Here is a 19944-nt window from a genome sequence, read left to right on the forward strand (position 1 = left end):
GTATAGACTAATTTTAATAAAGCATTTCATATAACATGTATTCAATTTTATTGTTCATGAGATACAGAGTTATAGATACGAGTTCTCATTTTGCATGTTGGTAGTCCCGTTGCTATGGATTTATTTATTGTTAGTCATTTTTGTTTGGAAGTTCAAGTTGTGAAGCTGATTTGAGTTTACTGAATTGAATTTAAGTTCTTTGAATTTTTTGACATAATTTCAATTTGATTGTGGTATTTGAGTATGGGGGTTTGTAATGGAAACAATGCTGCTTGTAAGGAATATGGTAAATAATTTCCTACTTGTAAGAGCACCACATTGAAGAGTGTTTACTTACACTTCCCCTAAAATTGCGAGAGGCTGGGGCAGCACCCAGCACTCATTTTTCATCTGAATGTGCAAATAAACAGAGTGTGGATGAAGTAGGCAAGATTATTCAGTTGGTACAATGCAGTCCTTCAATAAACACATGCAAAATTTCTACACATATCGGTATTCTACATGCAAGAATAAGGCAATATTACACATGTATGGCATCTAGCATTATCATTTCAACACCTTCAGGAAAACAGGTGAAGGCAAATGACTGGGTGTTTGTCACTGCCGAGTGAGCCTATTAATAGGGCTTACTGATGAAGCCACTTTCATCCACAATGGTACAAGTAACACTCGTAGGTCACACTGGAGATCTGACGAAAACTTGTATGCCTCTGTGGAGACACATTTTGAAGAATACTTCTCTGTAATATGTAGTGTGGTATGATGGACAGTCAGTTCTTTGGTTCTGTTGTGTAACAGCATCGTCTCACAGACTTCATTATCTAGGCATTCTTCCAGCATTATTAGAAGAGGTCTGTTAGGCTGCAAGGATGAGTCTGTTTTCCAGCATGACGGGGCCTCTCCATATTCCAGTCATCAGGTGACACATCATCTAAATCTAACATTCTCTGGAAGAGGAATTGGCCCAAGTAGACATGTTTCTTGACCACCACAGTTCCAAAATCTTACCCACTTTGGATTTTTGCCTGTAGCGATGGCTGAAACATGCAGATAACTAAAAACAAGTACACACAAGAGATAAACTGATCATTTAGATTATGATCAGTGCTGCTCTCACAAACAAATACGAAGAGAACCTCAGAAGAACTACACAAAGCATTGTCAAGAGAATTCAAAAGAGTATTGAAGTATGAAATGGAATTTATGTAAACCGAATATTAACTTAATCATTTGCCTTTGCTTAACACCTTCTGAAAGTACATATTTGGGTTATCTCTCAACAGCCATATCTCTGTGTAATGAATAAAAACTGGACCCATGGTTGGTTGATTGATTTGGGGGATGGGATGAAACAGCGAGGTCATTGGTCCCACCGTTAGAGAGAAGGATGGGGAAGGAAGTCGGCCGTGCCCTCTCAAAGGAACCATCCCAGCATTTACCCGAAATGATTTAGGGAAACCACACAAAACCTAAATTAGGACAGCCGGAAGCAGGTTTGAACCACCATGCTCCCGAATGCGAGTGTAGTGTGCTAACCACTGCACCATCTTGCTTGGTTGGACCCATGTCATAAGGAACATTTTACTCGAATTAGTCTATAATACCGCATTCTAAGATATTTACTATTCCTGCTGAAACACCGTGTAAATTCAGGATTTGTGTGAAACCACATGACGTGGAAGGACAAACGAGGATTCTTAGACATGAAATGAAATTATAGTATGGCATTATTGGCCAGCAGATGCCATCTGAGATAGTTCAGCTGCCTAGTGCAAGTCTTTCTATTTGACACTAACTTGTGCATCAATGATGATGAGATGAAATGATGAGGACAACACAGACACCCACTCCCCGAGCACAAAAAATCTCCAACCAGCTTGGAATCGAAACCCAGACCCTTGGGTCTCGAGGGAGAAATGCTAACCACTAGATTACAAGCTGCAGACTCTCAAAAATTACAGATTTACTGATAATGTGTTTTATCTTAGAATGAGTGTGCTCCCTGCCACCCTTGGATAAGCAGCTGCCAGCAGCAACTCGTATACTCTTAGCTCACTTATTTGTTACATAGTTTAATTCTTAATTTCTTTGCTTGTTTTTGGGTACTTGCATAGTTTAATTCACAAATTTCAGGCGTATTATAGTATTTGAGAGTTGTAGCATCGCGTTTTAGTACCTGAATAGTGTAAAATCGCATAGTCTCCTTCTGCTGCCGAGCAGTGTGTAGCAGTGTGCAAGTAGCAGCATTACTGCATTTACTAGGCAATCTTGTATTTCAATAACCGTTTAAATTTTGTGTCGATTGTTTGTGCTCTCTGTAGATTAGTTCAGACGTTCTTTGCACAAAAGTAATTAGCATGGATAGGGACTGCAACTGCTGTGTTCGGATGCGGGCTGAGTTGGCATCCCTTCGCTCCCAGCTTCAGGCAGTGTTTGCTTCAGTCACACAGCTTGAGCCTGTTGCCAATGTGTATCACTGTGGGGGTCCAGACGGGGGTTTGTCGGGGACGGCCAGCTCATCCCACGCATCCCCCCCGATCGGACTTTGGCTGCGGCTGTCCAGGATACTGCCCACATTGAGGCTGACCCCTCACCCGTGGTAGAGTGGGAGGTCGTCTTGAAATGTGGCAGGGGGCGAAAGACATTCTGGAGGGCTCAACAGATGGCCTCTCCAGTTTGTCTGACGAACTGGTTTCAGGCTCTGTCTCCGTCTGATACTGATCTTCAGCCAGACATGGCTACTTGTCCTGTTCCAGAGGTTGCCCCTCAGTCTGCAAGATCAGGGCGGTCGCAGAGAGTGGGCTTACTGGTAGTTGGGAGCTACAACGTCAGGCGCGTAATGGGGCCCCTTACGGATATGGTTTCAAGAGAGGGGAAGAAAACTAATGTGCACTCTGTGTGCATACCAAGGGGAGTCATTCCAGATGTAGAAAGGGTCCTTCCGGATGCCATGAAGGGTACAGGGTGCACTCATCTGCAGGTGGTCGCTCATGTCGGAACCAATGATGTGTGTCGCTATGGATCGGAGGAAACCCTCTATGGTTTCCGGCAGCTATCTGATTTGGTGAAGACTGCCAGTCTTGCTAGCAGAATGAAAGCAGAACTCACCATCTGCAGCATCGTCGACAAGACTGACTGCGGACCTTTGGTACAGAGCCGAGTGGAGTGTCTGAATCAGAGGCTGAGACAGTTCTGTGACCGTGTAGGCTGCTGATTCCTCGACTTGCGCCATAGGGTGGTGGGGTTTCAGGTTCCGCTGGATAGGTCAGGAGTCCACTACACACAGCAGGTGGCTACATGGGTAGCAGGGGTTGTGTGGCGTGGACTGGCCAGTTTTTTAGGTTAGATGGCCTCGGGCAAGTACAGAAAGGGCAACAGCCTCAAAGGGTGTGGGGCAAAGTCAGGACATGCGGGGACCAAGCAGCAGTCGGTATTGCAATTGTAAACTGTCGAAGCTGCGTTGGTAAAGTACCAGAACTTCAAGTGCTGAGAAAGCACCGAAGCTGAAATCGTTATGGGTACAGAAAGCTGGCTGAAGCCAGAGATAAATTCTGCTGAAATTTTTACAAAGGCACACGTGGTGTTTAGAAAGAATAGATTGCATGCAATCGGTGGTGTTTGTCGCTGTTAGTAGTAGTTTATCCTGTAATGAAATAGAAGTGGATACTTTCTGTGAATTATTATGGGTGGAGGTTATACTCAACAACCGAGCTAGGGTAATAATTGGCTCCTTTTACCGACCTTCCGACTCAGCAGCATTAGTGGCAGAACAACTGAGAGAAAATCTGGAATACATTTCACATAAATTTCCTCAGCATGTTATAGTCTTAGGTGGAGATTTCAATTTACCAGATATAGACTGCGACACTCAGATGTTTAGCACGTGTGGTAGGGACAGAGCATCGAGTGACATTATACTGAGTGCACTATCCGAAAATTACCTCGAGCAATTAAACAGAGAACCGACTCGTGGAGATAACATCTTGGACCTACTGATAACAAACTGAACCGAACTTTTCGACTCTGTAAGCACAGAGCAGGGAATCAGTGATCATAAGGCTGTTGCAGCATCCCTGAATATGGAAGTAAATAGGATTATAAAAAAAGGGAGGAATGTTTACCTGTTTAGCAAGAGTAATAGGAGGCAGATTTCAGACTACCTAACAGATCAAAACGAAAATTTCTGTTCTGACACTGACAATGTTGAGTGTTTATGAAAAAGTTCAAGGCAGTCATGAAATGCGTTTTAGACAGGTACGTGCCGAGTAAAATTGTGAGGGACGGGAAAAACCCACCGCAGTTAAACAACAAAATTAGGAAACTACTGCGAAAGGGAGGTAATGACAGTGGCATGTAAAGTGCCCTCCGCCACACACCATTGGGTGGCTTGCGGAGTATAAATGTAGATGTAGATGAGTTGACTTAGTGACAAATTTCATTTCATTGTTTCATGGTAAATGATTCCACTTAAAAAGTTAACTCACTTTTGAACAAAGAGCAGCTTTCAGTTAAATCTTCAGTCTTCATGGGAGCTTTTATGTGAACTGCAGCCAATCTTAACTGGTCACCAAAGACAGACCAGAAGTCTGAAAGTTGCATTCCTCGAGCATACGAGGAAATCAACTTGCCAGTTGGTTCCCACAAAAGTTGAAAATTTATATACAATGTGCCAAGCAGGTGATGTAGTGGAACCTGAAAAAACACACATTCTGTAGAAATACAACTGAATAAAAGGTTATAATTATAGGTGGGGGAGGGGGGCTTATGGCACTTTACATTCAAAAAATATAAAATGTTGCAGGATTTGAGAAGTGATGACAAATCAGTTTGTAATTTACTAATAGTTGTGCAGTTAATGTTTGATACCTGCAAATATAACAATAGCACCAAAATTTTCAATTTCAATTCACTCTTTTTTTACTCTTTAATAATAAAGCAAAATAACTTCCTGCCTTTAATGAAGTGATAAATAAGAGGGTCATTCAATGAGTAATGCAACACTTTTTTTTTCCTTGGCCAATTTCGTTTGAAAAAACTTCATTGTGGGACGTCGTGGAATATTACTGCTTCAGCCCCTACAGTTTTACAAAGTTCCAATAGGTGGCAATGCTATACGTAGCCTTCAAAATGGTGTCTATAAAAGAGTTGTGTTCCAAGCAGAGAGCTGTAACTGAGTTTCGTAGGAACCTGCAGAATGTCTATGGAGACATGGCTGTGAACTAAAGCACAAAGATTCATCGGCTGATGTGTCTGTCATAATTGCAACAAGGTCAAGCATATATGTTCAATTTACCGCATGCTGGCTGTCCAAACACAGATGTGACTCCTACAATGTTGGAATGTGATGTGTCTCTCATTCAAGGTGATCAACGGATCACAATCAAACACTTCGCTGTTCAGCTGGATGTCTCTGTTGGTAGTGCTGACACACTCATCCACCAGCTGGAGTACTAAACGGTGAGTGCCTGCTGGGTTCCTTGAAGTATGACAGAAGACTATAAAGAGTGACAAAGGACCATCTGTGTGGAATTGCTTGTGAATTACGAGGCTGATCATGACAGTTTTTTGTTGAAAATTGTTGGCTCTGATGTTGACCAGTGGAGTGGTACCATGTAGGCATACAGGCTCCTCAATTACGGTGGTATAAGGCTGTCGCACTGAATTGAGATTATTTTGAAAGGTAGGGTTTTGTAGCCAAAAGAGTGGGGAATAATCTGGCATATTTGAATCCTGAATAAAACTAACCTGCTTTCAGGAAAAAAAAAAGTGTTGCATTACGAACTGAACATCCCTCATACCACGCTTTAATTGCATCTCATATAGTTGCTTCACTTCCATACATGGCTACACTCCACACAAATACTTTCAGAAACGACTTCCTGAGATTTAAATCTATACTCGATGTTAACAAATTTCTCTTCTTCAGAAACGCTTTCCTTGCCATTGCCATTCTACATTTTATATCCTCTCTACTTTAACCATCATCAGTTATTTTGCTCCCCAAATAACAAAACTCATCAGCTACTTTAAGTGTCTCATTTCCTAATCTAATTCTCTCAGCATCACCTGATTTAATTAGACTACATTCCGTTATCCTTGTTCTGCTTTTTTTGATGTTCATCTTGTATCTTCCTTTCAAAACAGTGTCCATTCTGTTCAGCTGTTCTTCCAGGTCCTTTGCTGTCTCTGACAGAATTACAATGTCATCAGAAAACCTCAAAGTTTTTATTTCTGCTTCATGGATTTTAATTCCTACTCCAAATTTTTCTCTCGTTTCCTTTACTGCTTGCTCAAAGTATAGACTGAATAACATCTGGGATAGGCTACAACCCTGTCTCACTCCCTTCCCAATCACTGCTTCCCTTTCATGCCCCTCAACTCTTATAACTGCCATCTGGTTTCTGTACAAATTGTAAATAGCCTTTCGCTTCCTGTGTTTGACCCCTGCCACCTTCAGAATTTGAGAGTATTCCAGACAGTATTGTCAAAACCTTTCTATAAGTCTACAAATGCTAGAAACATAGTTTGCCTTTCCTTTACTTATCTTCTAAGATAAGTTTTAGGGTCAGTATTGCCTCCCATGTTCCAACAGTTCTACAGAATCCAAATTGATCTTCCCCAAGGTCAGCTTCTACCAGATGTAAATTACAAGGAAAAAATGGGATGTGGCTATAAAGTTGAGCAATCAATTGTTTTCTGTCTTGAAGCCACAAATTTAATGTTTTTAAGTAATGAGCAGTCAAAATTTTGAGTCACATAACCACCCTGAATTTTTTAATTCACATATAATTTTTATGGTGACATCTGAAGAACTAAGTTCCATGTCAAAGTTGATACCTCAAGATGGAACCACAAGTATGGACAGCTGCTGCCTCACACAGAAGCGAATGAGAAATGTTGGATAGACACACCCTCAACAGGTTCCATACACCACTGCTGTTGGAAGAGTACTTACGTCAGAGATCAGTGACACTTAGCACACACTGCAATCATCGCTTATGACATCATCATCATCTGATCTTGATCCAGCAGTTTGAGGGTGTATTAAACCTCAGAACTGTATCAAAGTTTATAGTCAATCGTACACTAAGCTGAGACTATAATTCTGAATTATGTCAATTAATAAGTTACACAGTATGGCCACAGTAGCACATACATAAGCAACATTCGTGTGGATAAAGATTGTTTCCAACTATTCTATGTTCTTCAAGTTTTAATAAAGTGCTATAATATTTTTTATGTACTGTAGTATCCACTTGATCTCCTCCAGAAGTAAATCTACGCTGGCTACAGCGCCAATGCGAGTGGCTGAAGTACTTTTTTTGTCTGGCACTACAATTTTGATCTTTTCTGTCAGGAAAATCTCAATTTTGCCATTTTAATTCAGAGACTCCTCCAGTGTTTTAGCATGATTTAGCCATCTTATATCTGGGTAAGAAAACCACATCACAATGATTGCTTTCAATGCCTTCAATAGAAGTTTTAAACTTTCAGTGACTGAGACCACAAGATCCTATGGAATTAACTTTAGGAACCACAACTTTCATGACATGTTCAAAACTTATTTCTTATTCAGCATAATTGTATCTAATTATCACCATGCACTCCTAAATGCTGTTTTAGTAATGATAGCAATCCAGAATTAATCTTTACTGTGGAAGCACTCCATCAGTTGTAATAAATGCTAACTTAGTTTGAACTAAATCAATGTGTGAACACTGTACCAAGACTCCAGTGGACATTTCACTAAACTAAGATTGCCCTGACAACGAACTCATTCCAATCAACTCTTTTCAAACTTCAAACTCGTGTATTATTCCACTTGCAAATGCTAGCAACCGGGGCATGGAGGTGATGTCAGTTGATTCATCAAAAACCATTGCACAGTATGAAAATTTCTTTGAGAAATTTTTTAACTGATCCTTTATATTTGCCACCATTGCAGTAATTCTCCTCTGCCTTAACAGAATTTTATTCAAAAATTTAACTGATTTTGGGCACATTTTTTTAGAAACTATCTTGAATCAATTTTTGACAAAATCTTTGTCTGTAAATAGCTGACAGCTGTTTGCAACAAGGTGAGAGGTTTCAAAACTTATTTCTGTTGCAATTTCTGAATTTTTAACAAGTTTTCTGACATCACCTGCTGACATGCCAATCCTTGTTTCAAGGAAGAAAATTTCTGTTCATGTAGTCTTTCTTATGACTTAAAAAATGCAGAAAGTAGTCTTTTGCAGTTCTCTTTAATTTGTATTCCTCTGGGGTGGCTGCAAAACTTCCACACATATGTCAAATGAAATTATACAACTGAACAAAAAATATTTTTCAGTCCAGCTATCATGAAACTGCCAATTCTTATCCCGTAATTTGTATTTCCTTTTTGTTACACTTTATTAATTCTATGTTTAATTTTAGACCTTCTTGAAATGGAGACAGTGTAACTTCACAATGGCTATGAAGAAAAAACAAAAATGTTTGTATACTAAAATACGATTACAGTATAAAATTTTCTTATATTAATGGTGACTGAAGATCATGAAGTAAATGCTTAAAGGTGCACAAAAACTTGATGATTACCTTCAATGTAAAAAGTTCAACACACTAATGAGTATGTTGATAAAGCTCACTGACGAAATGAATATACTGTGAAATACACAAAACACTGACTGCTAAACAATGCCATTCCCTGCAGGCCCACAAGCTGTTCTCATTGCTCTGACTGCCTTCTTGTGCAAGTGTGCAAATTGCAAAATAATGTGCTGTGAGACAAGTTACTACTCTCAACTGGGATTCCCCTGCTCCAATTACAGCTAGAATGGCATGGCTAAAATGAACTAAGGTTTATGAGGGCCTACCCTTTTCCTTCCGTAAGGAAATAAAAGATGGGTAAAAAGAAGTTACAAGAGCAAATGGTGAGGAGTGGGCTGCTTGGAGTGCATTTGTAGTCATGAGAAATTTCCACCTTTCCAGCCTCAGAACTCAGTACTCATTCACAGTTATGGCAGTGAGTCCAGGTGAGTGAGTGGAACGGTTTTCAGTCCCAAGGAACAATGAAGGAAATTTGAAAGATTAGAGATTCATGGCCAATTGTGGATGAGGTAATTAGCAATGGAGCAGAAGCAAACATAGGTCAAGTATGGGGAAGGAAAAATGCCATGTTATTTTTCAAGGAACCTTCTCCGCCAGCACTTAAATTGGGACAGTCAAGTGTGGATTAAAACCTATTTATCTAAAATATGATTCCAGTCATTTAACAATATTCATACACAATAACTATGCCTCTCCGATATATCACTAAACAACATCCTATAATTGCACAATGTGTGAGTTAGCTAGGGAAACTAAAAACAGTGGCCAGAACTCAATGACACTTCCACAGTCCACTCAACCAAACCAGATAAACAGAAGAAGCATGACAACAAAGAAGACACGATTGGAAAAAACAACTTTTACTGAAGTCTCCGACATGGATTGCCACCACATAGCAGCACATAAATAGCCAGTTTCAGTTACATGTCCTCCACTGTAGACCCTGGGATAAAATCATTGCTACCTTTCCCAGACTGTTCTACACATAATCTTAAACATCTTTATTTTCTGACACAGTCAGAATTATATTTTCACATAACTGTTTCCACCGCCTCAGGCAGTCATCATCAGATTCACATGCTACACAGGAGGACCATGCACTGAGAGAGACTGCATGGTTCTCTTGTGCAGCACTAGATCTGGAGATGGAAAATAAAAACCATGTTAACAATGTAGCAATACCATTTCCAGGCAGTAAAAATACCATACTTTACACCACTGTTGCCCCCATAAAATAAGTTTGGTTCAATTGCACCAAACATGTACATATACTAACTGTTTGTAGCTCATGAAGTGCATGCAAAATACACAATGACCATGCAATTGAACCATTACAGAACACTGAGACAGGAAACCCTCAAAAGTGACTAACTAATGCGCAGATTATGGGAAAAATAACAACATTTCAAACAGATACAGGTGCATTGGCTTCCCTGACAAATTAAAGCACATTTTGACACTCTGTACACTCATAACAGTAAAGCTGTAAGTGGACAGTTAATACACATAAAAGGGGAAATTCACGTAGAAGTCATATATAAATGGTTGACAAGGAAACAGCCATTCATTACTGAATCTTGTGACGCACATGATATATTTGGTGTGCACATAGTCTACACCATCTGATTTACAATTATTGAAACAGTTAATCTGAATTCAAATGCAGCTTTTCACTCTTATTAACTGTGCACAGGTATTTTAGCAGTGATCTCTGTCTCGCATTTATCCTGTCTTCCACCTTTAAACTCTCAGGTTTTCAAATCTCGTATGGTGCAGTCCCCAACAATCAGTCTTTCCTTCTCATCTCGCCCGGTAAGTCTCCCCTGACCTGTGGTTCTGGATAACTTTACCGAAATCTACCCCTTTCTCCTAGATCTCTCCAGTCCTTTTCTTTCACCCCTCTTTCTTCCTCTTCACCCTTCTGCCTGAAGAAGGAGCCACTGGCTTCGACAGCTCACCTAATTATATTCTTTTATAAGTGTGTTTTGCTGCCACATGGTGAATATATTTTTTTATATATCCAGTTACCTTACAAACATTTACTAGTATTATTCGGCTCTCGGTCATCAATGCTGAATAAAACAGCACAGCACTTACAAAGGTGGGCTTTATTTGTGTCATCCTACAGTCATCAGATCATTTACAAGTCAATATCAAACCATGCCAACATAGACACCATTTTCAGAATATCAGCAGACCCCGATCTTGATTTAGATCAGCAGGAAGTCATCTTATTTCAAATTGACTCATGCGCATTCCATGGGTTGGGAGACTTTCCAATCGTTGCCCCTGTACTTGCACGAAAAAACATGGAAAGATGTCATACTACGTGAAGTAATAAAAAGGACACTGTCTGGGTGAGAACAATGTCTACCATCCCTGATGAAATCATCATTAAGGGCATACTTTGCATTGAACATCACCTTATGCCTCAAGATGGAGTCCTGTTGCCAGGAGTTGAACATGACACCAACTGAGTGTTAATTCAACACAAACTTCAGTCGAAGGTTTCATTACTGCTCCTTATGAGTCACTGAGGTACCACCTGTATGAAAATCCTGGCTCAAAGCAATGTTTACTGACCAACAATCAATAAGGCCAGTATTACACTATCATATTTCTTTGTCAAAGTTGATATGACGAATATTTATGTCAAAGAAATTTGATGGTGTAATACGGAACTTTGTCAAATCTCACCTGTCGTCAGTTCAATATGATCAAAACTAAGGCCTCGCTGTACATTTGTTCATAAAAGTCGCTTGTCTTCTGTTCACTGCAAATAGAAATGTATAAATCTGATGAGGTGCTTTACAACATGTGGCACCCTGAGTACAAAAATAGATTAAGGAGACTGGAGAGCTACAAAACAATTGCGGAGATCATTATATGTGAGATACGGCCCGGGTCCACGGCTGACGAGATAAAAAGAAAAGTGATGGTCTCCGCTCAAGCTACTCTCATGAGAAAGGAAACGGACATATCTACATAAAACTGTCTATTTTTGTACTCAGGATGCCTCATATTGTTAAGTGCCTCATCAGCTTCGAACATTTCTATTAATTTTGTAGTTGTGGGACACAAAATGTAATTATTACTTTGATCTAAAATAAAAATAGTTCTTAATTCACATAAAATGTATTGAAAATTTATTTACTTTCAGATATTGGCCTTTAGTGCTTTATAAAGTGCTTCACACATTTCAGGTATTATTTTAGTTAATTTGCACTGTGGTATTTGAGTGCTGTACTGTAAGCTAGAGTAACTCGTTCCTGCAGCAAGAAATCAAAGTGTTATTGTGAGCCTGTCTTCTACAGATATAGCAGTTCTTAAGTGAGTATTGTGCTTTGTGATATGATGAGACACTTCACTGAACTGAAACGTATGCTCATCCATTCTTAAGTAATTTATGTACGACCTGACGTCCTCCACTTTTGTTGAATGCTTTTATTGTCCTGTCATAAAACCCCCAGCTTCACCCAGATATATTTCTTTTTTTTCTCCCACTTCTCTTCCAAATGCACACACAGTGCAATTGTGGTACATGCAACTGCTGTGCATAAGAACAAGGTTCTCTGTAGAGACTGAAGGCTTCCAGGAAATGTCAGCACCAGAAGCAACTCCTATTCTGACAGTGTATAACATCATCTGACTACTCACTACAACCAGTAAATTTGACAACCATGACATCAGTGCTCCATGCAGTCACTGACACAATGCTAATCAATTGGACACTGACACCACAATTTGCACTACTACCATCACTGGCTAGAGCAGAAGCAGTTACAGCAGATGGATCCTGTATTTGTCACTTTTGGCAGTGAGTTAGCAGCTTTCCCCACAAATGGTACAGCAGAACAGGGGGTTTACAGCAAGAGTGGTTCTGCAAACAAATGACAAACTCCTAGCTGCTATGTCACATCACATCTTGTCATCACAGGGTCTATGTACTGGAGCTGAGCAGGACCACAGCTAGCAGAATCCACTGTGTTCAGTGTTTGTGTTCTCTATTTCAGTTCTGACCATCTACTTTTAAATGATCTTGCTTGTGGAACTATGCTGGTGTGGATTAATATTTTGGTTGGTTTTACATATTTGCTTTGTCTGAGAACTAGTACAAAAAAGGTCTTTCCAATATGTGTACTGTTCTCTGTGTGCATTCTGCTCAACACGAAGTGTTGACCGTATGAGACGACAATAGCTGAACCATTACACTTAAAACTGAGTATCTAATGAAATTTTAAAAATAACAAGGTTTTATTTGAAAATGGATTTTTACACATATTATGATTTTTATTTTTAAATTCATTTTACGTATATTATGATCTTTCTTTAATTAATAAGAACAGTAGCATATCTGAAGAACAGAAACTAGATACCATTGAAGGAACTGCTTTCTGAAAGTATTTGTATGGAGTGTAGCAATGTATGAAAGTGAAACATGGACAATAAACAATTCAGACAAAAAGAGAATAGAAGCTTTTGAGATGTGGTGCTACAGAAGAATTCTGAAGATTAGATGAGTAGATTATGTAACTAATGAGGTGGTACTGAACAGAATTGGGAAGAAGAGAAATTTGTGGTACAACCTGACTTCAAGAAGGGATCGGTTGGTAGGACACATTCTGAGGCATCAAGAGATCACCAATTTAGCGCTGGAGGGAAGCGTGGGGAGCAAAAATTGTCGAGGGAGACCTACAGATGTAACAATAAGCAGATTCAGAAGGATGTAGGTTCCAGTAGTCACTCAGAGATGAAAAGGCTTGCACAGGATAGAGTAGCATGGGGAGCTGCATCAAACCAGTCTTTGGACTGAAGACCACAACAACAACATATCAGTATTTGATACTGACCTTTCTGTATTATTCAGTAAAATAAGGCACCAAACATACACACACAAAGTGTAAAATTTATTAAATAACCAATGTGAATGTTAGTCATATGAAATAATTAGTATGTACATTTATTACTTCTGAAAATTTTAATAATTGATTACCTTATTAAAGTCACAATTCTGTGACAGAGAAACTCTTGTAGCTTCATATTCCAAATTCTGCATATGTTGCAATTTCTGTCTATAATCTTGAACAGTTGGTGGTATCGACTCTGAAGTGAAACAAAGATGGAAGACAGATGATGGAACATTGTTATTCAATGTTTCAGACTCTTTTGATTCACTTTCAAACAGAGTAAATATATGGGCTGTAAGGAACCGGACCTGTGAAAGTGTGTTACACACAATTGAGAACTTAAATCTGCACTTAAAAATTAAGACAACTATAGAAAGAAATTATTAATTATTACACACACCATACAAAAATAAAGATAATATGCACTGTTGAACCTACAAGGCTGCACTTTTTTTTTCTTCAAAAAAATCTACAAGGCTGCATGTGAAATTCCCAAAGTATTTCATTGTCACAACTGATGTCCATATTCAAGTGTGATGGTTCGTCACTTGTATCAATGAAAACTGTAGGATTTCACAACAATATCTAGTGTCTTGTCTGAGAACCATTTCAACAAATAGTCCATTGGGAAAGCCTCAAGCAACACAATTTCAATACTAATATCTTAAAAGTGTTTCCAAAACAATTTTGAATCTAAGTTCAAAACTTATAATATTTGGATTTTTTTTATTTTAATTGTTCATAATAATACAACAAAACACTTCAAAAGAAGTAAAATATCATGACTCATTCTCTTTTTTAACTGTGCAACCCGACCACAAAAACAATGCCTGCTTACCTTGTGAAATGGTGAAGAAAGATTCCTTTCCAGTTTGTTATGTAATTTTTTCAGGAGTGTAAGACGGACATCATCATCCTTTTTACTTATATTGATTGCAGTTAGATATATGTCAATTGCTCGCAATGCATTTACAAACCTTGGTTTACATGCATATGGTAATAAGTCATCTATTACTTCAAGTTTCAAGATGTCTTCCAGCTTGTCTCCTCTCATTATATGTACCATTGTTTCTATAGCAAGACAAATGAAATACAATAGTTGCTCCTCATTTAATATGTTACTCTGTGGAGTGGCAAAGTCTTGAGCATCTCTTGACATTTCTCCTCTTTCTTCCTCTGATACTTCTATGCTGTTGTTGTTAACAGAGCTTTCAGACAAAAATTTGAATGCCAACTGAATGAGAGCACCTATAAATTTCTCATCTGTCTTTTGAGGAATCAGATGAGGAAGACAAATCAATGCACATACAGTGTCTTCAAAATGGGAAGCCAATTCCTCAGCCGTTTTAAATTGTAATATGTCAATAACAAAATCACAGAATGTTGCTTTCACAAGTGACTGGCGAGTTTTTAACCTGCAAGAATGAACAGATCACAAGTTTTGAATCTACTTCAATTATACAGGGAATATATGTTCAAATCACAATTGTGTTACAAAGGCTAAGCTAGAAAGTGCTGAGATCTTATCAGTGCCTCATTAATTTTAGGTAGAGGTACATTATTGGAAGACCGGTAGAGATGATAGGTAAATGCTAAGTTGCGTGAAATATATACAGTCATTCAAGTGAACATCACTAACAACCAGTCCACATGGAAAGAAGAACTGTATGGATGCTCCACTGGACACTTTCTGATGGTGGGGGGGAAAAAAAACTATGCTGTTCAGCTTTGCCAGTATACAAAAGAGATGATTCCTTCAGATACCACCAAGATATACACGTCACAATCTCTGCCCTTCCTGTTACATCCATTACAACAACCAGCAATGAAGAATAGAAAAGAACTGACAGAAAGCTCTGTCTCTGGGTAGGCACTACACTGATATAAACTGTAATTATTTCAGTGTCATCTGATATTCATATTGGGAGTCATACACACAAACACTACACGGGGATAGTAGGAAGTATCACAATATTTACCAGGACTGCAAAGAAAAAAAAAAAAAAAAAAATCTGAAAAAATAATTCCTTCAAAACTGGCTACGGATATACGACAAATAATTTTCTAATATGACACTGCTATACTCACAGAGGAATAATACAAGAAAGAAAACAATCACATGCATATACAGGTCATGTTCAACACACAAGGATGTTGCCTTCTCATACTACATGGCAGTACGTTCTTGGACATGTCTCGATATCTGCTCTCAGGTACCATGGCAACAAGGGCCAAAAACAGTACATGTTCTGAACTACAACCACCACCATGGCGTCTCACCAAGTGCACCTCAGGATGCCACCACTGCTATCTCATTAACAATGCTCCTAGGAGGTGCAGCTAATGTGGATCTATTTGCTTCCACCCTATGACGTGGCCGCAAGTAGACTGCAAGACATTCTTCTGCAGCCTAGAGACCACTGCCTACAGAGCCTACCTCAAGCTGCCAGCCAGGCACTGTACTGCTACGCTACACTGCAACTTGAGCTCACAAAGCTCTAGCACCAGTACTTTGGAGTATTTAATGTATTAGTATTGTGTTTGCATTCTTCGACAGCTATCATTCTCAGTCCATCTGGACATAAACTTTCTTTACCTTTTTACAGTTAGTGAACTTGCCTGCCACAATGAATAGTTTCGGTTTGTTATCAGACCACTAAAGTGCTTGAACAGGCACAGCTATATTCACCAACAGAATTTGTCATGACCTTTCTTGAGTTTAACTCAAATAGCAATTTACTACAGAAATGACAAGTATGATTTAGTGATATTGTTAAGAAATGTTTTGTTCCTTGTTTACCTGGGAGCAAGTTCTTGCTTAGAGAGCCCTGGATCAGCCAATTCCAATACCAAAGCATTCTACACCATGTACGTATTTCTAACTCCGCGAAGAGCTCAGAATAACATTACATATGAGGACTTACAGACAAAAATTTGTAACTCTAACACTCAATGCTTCAATAATGAAAATGTTATAGTAAATTGGACACAGAACAAATCACTTTCAAAGGTTTTCTATCAACTTAAAACATTTATTCATCAGCAACACAGAGAAAAGCTACTGAAACTGACTTAAGCAGCATTTGTAACAATACGAGAGAAGGAAAGTTGTTACTCACCATATAGCAGAGATGCTGAAAAGATTCACACAATCATAGCTTTCGGCCATTAAGGCCTTTGTCAGCAGTAGACAAACATACACACATGCACTCACACTCACACAAGTGCAACTTGCACACACTTCTGCAGTCTCAGAGAGCTGAAACTACACTGCAAGCAGCAGCACCAGTGCATGATGGGAGTGGCAAGTGGGTGGGGCTAAGGAGGAGGCTGTGGCGGGAGGGGGAGGGATAGTATGGCGGGAGTGGCGAACAGTGAAGTGTTGCAGTTTAGCCGGAGGGCAGGAGAGAAGGTGCGGAGGGGAGAGGGGGTAAGTAGCAGAAAGGAGAAAAATAAAAATAAAAAGAAGAAATTAAAAGACTGGGAGTGGCAGTGAAACGACAGCTGGGTAGAGCTGGAATGGGAACAGGGAGGGGGCTGGATGGATGAGGACAGTGACTACCGAAGGTTGAGGCCAAGAGGGTTACGGGAACGTAGGATGTATTGCAGGGAAAGTTCCCAACTGTGCAATTCAGAAAACCTGGTGTTGGTGGGAAGGATCCATATGGCACAGGCTGTGAAGCAGTCATTGAGATGAGGGGTATCATGTTTGGCAGTGTGTTCAGCTGCAGGGTGGTCCACTTGTTTTTTGGCCACAGTTTGTCGGTGGCTGTTCATGCGGACAGACAGCTTGTTGGTTGTCATGCCTACATAGAATGCAGCACAGTGGTTGCAGCTTAGCTTGTAAATCACATGACTGGTTTCACAGGTAGCCCTGCCTTTGATGGGATAGGTGATGTTAAGTGACCGGACTGGAATAGGTGGTGGTAGGAGGATGTATGGGACAGGTCTTGCATCTATTACAGGGGTATGAGCCATGAGGTAAGGGATTGGGAGCAGGGGTTGTGTAAGGATGGACGAGTATATTGTGTAGGTTCGGTGGACGGCGAAATACCATGGTAGGAGGGGTGGGAAGGATAGTGGGTAGGACATTTCTCATTTCAGGGCATGACGAGAGGTAATCGAAACCCCTGGCAGAGAATGTAATTCAGTTGCTCCAGTCCTGAATGGTACTGAGTTATGAGGGGAATGCTCCTCTGTGGCTGGACTGTGGGACTTTAGGAGGGGTGGGAGGCTGGAAAGATAAGGCACAGGAGATTTGTTTTTGTACAAGGGTAGGAGGATAATTATGGTCAGTGGAGGCTTCAGTGAGGCCCTCGGTATATTTAGAGAGGGACTGCTCGTCACTGCAGATGCGACGACCATGGATGGCTAGGCTGTAGACTTCTTGGTATGAAATGGGTGGCAGCTGTCGAAGTGGAGGTATTGCTGGTGGTTGTAGGTTTGATATGGATGGGGTATCCCTCTCCCCTCCCTGCCCCAGCCTCCTCCTTACCCCCACCCACTCGCCACTCCCTTCATGCACTGATGCTGCTGCTCGCAATGTAGTTTCAGCTTTCTGAGACTGCAGACGTGTATGCAAGTTGCGCTTGCGTAAGTGTGTGTGTGTGTGTGTGTGTGTGTGTGTGTGTGTGTGTCTACTGCTGACAAAGGCCTTAATGGCCAAAAGCTATGATTGTGTGAATCTTTTTATTGTCCCTATCGCGACTCAGCATCTCCGCTATATGGTGAGTAGCAACTGTCGAAGTATTGTTACATTCCATCCTGGATTTTCCATTGTTTGATTTAAGCAGCATTTGCTGATTACAGATTTTTGATGTGAGATACTTTGATGGCACTGGATTGGGTGCAGCTTTGGATTTAGAAATATTCAGCTGATCAGTGAGAACTTATTTTTTGTACAGCAAGATTAACCCCTTAACACAAACCCCTGAGTTACCTAATTTTTATTATTTTGACAGAAACTTAAAATCTTGAGTATACTACGGTAACTGAAGAAGAGATTTTCGAAAAAATAAAACTCCATTTATACTCCGGTAGTTTCAGCACTGACAGTTAGATGTTCAGTGGCTGGAGAGCATCTGGTACTACATTTGCAGTTGGGCTGTGTTTTGGTGGTGGAGGTTGTCACTAGATGTCATCTTTACTGCGTGCAGCTTTGGATACTCAACAAAAAAATGTGCGCTTTTAGACTCTCTACTTTATTGTTGTTTAGGCAATGATTTCAAAACAGTATTACTGTAGTGATCCTGATTTGGACATTGAATTTAGCAGCTCAGAAAGTGAAGAAGAATGTGCTGTTACTTCAAAAAGAGACTGAAAATGATGACAGTTTGTCAGTTGAGTGACAAGTGCTTGCCAGTAGTATGAGATACATTCATCCACTGTCCTCCAGCCAGCTTCTCCATGATTTATGTTCACAGGAAACCATTGTGAAGCACATGGTTGGACTTCTTAGCTACACAGGAACTAAAAAAAAGACTTCAAGTTTCAAGATATGTTAGTCAAAATCCAGTGCACAAGTATACTTAGGAATTTATTATTGGCGATTTTCAGAACTTTGCAACTTATTATTTTCAGCTTTAAAAGCCACCTTTAGCTGGCTATATGAAATGTCATTTGTTACAGGACATTTTTCATTAATAAAAAAATATTTTTATTTGGAGCATAATTTGAAAAAAATTGTTAAGGGGTATGAAAACTAATAATTATATGATGATGAAACCCTGCTCATCAGTATATGAAGCATATGTGGCTCGTTGTAAAATACCTTCTCTACTAACTCGTTATCTCTCTTCTCTGCCTGGTCAAAATGTCTTAGTATACTGTGCTAGTAAGGCAACAGTTCCTTTAAGTCATGGACTGAAAACTTCCTACATGTAGTCATATCTGTCACCAACTACTCCAGTTGTGTACTTGAAAAAAGTTATCTTCTCAAGCAGGATGCAGTTAAAGTTTTATTTCATTAACATAAATACAAACACTGAACAGCTTTCTGAACAGTTGTTTGTCTGTGTCTGTTCTAATGATTTCTTATTCATCTGAACTTGTACCTCACTGTACCATGCAAATATTATTTAGTGATTTTCCATAAAAGAGTCCAGGCCATAGGAAATGTAGATTCAAATGTAACATTTTTTTCCTAACTAGTTACCTTTCAAATTGTGCAAAGTTAAGTGGATACACATGCCACTTTTCCAGATCACAACCAGAAGCACAAAGAGGAGCCTTATATAATAACAGCTGGGTTAAAACATATAAGACTCGGTGACAATCCTCATTTGTTGGCAAACAAGAATTACAGTACTGGAGAAGACGCGGTAAAACCAGAGTGTCAAACCCTGAATATGTCATTATCTTGCGAGTGAATTCCAACCACAAAGTGGGACGTGGCACGCCAAGAATCTGAAAATTTGGTATTAATGTGTTGGTTTATGTTGAAAATATT

General features: G+C 39.6%; 1 protein-coding gene across 1 annotated transcript in view; it reads right to left on the reverse strand.

Moving 5' to 3' along the window:
- Positions 1-19944, reverse strand: part of LOC126171255 (small subunit processome component 20 homolog) — a 205728-nt gene that overhangs the window by 151981 nt on the left and 33803 nt on the right. The window contains exons 6-9 of the mRNA XM_049920787.1: positions 19651-19901; positions 14335-14911; positions 13583-13804; positions 4485-4692 (exon numbers count right to left, since the gene is read on the reverse strand). Of these exons, the coding sequence (XP_049776744.1) occupies positions 4485-4692; positions 13583-13804; positions 14335-14911; positions 19651-19901 (1258 nt within the window). The remainder of the gene's footprint in view (positions 1-4484; positions 4693-13582; positions 13805-14334; positions 14912-19650; positions 19902-19944) is intronic.

This window comes from Schistocerca cancellata, chromosome 1 (genome assembly GCF_023864275.1).
Source record: "Schistocerca cancellata isolate TAMUIC-IGC-003103 chromosome 1, iqSchCanc2.1, whole genome shotgun sequence".
In the NCBI taxonomy this organism is placed as follows: Eukaryota; Metazoa; Arthropoda; class Insecta; order Orthoptera; family Acrididae; genus Schistocerca; species Schistocerca cancellata.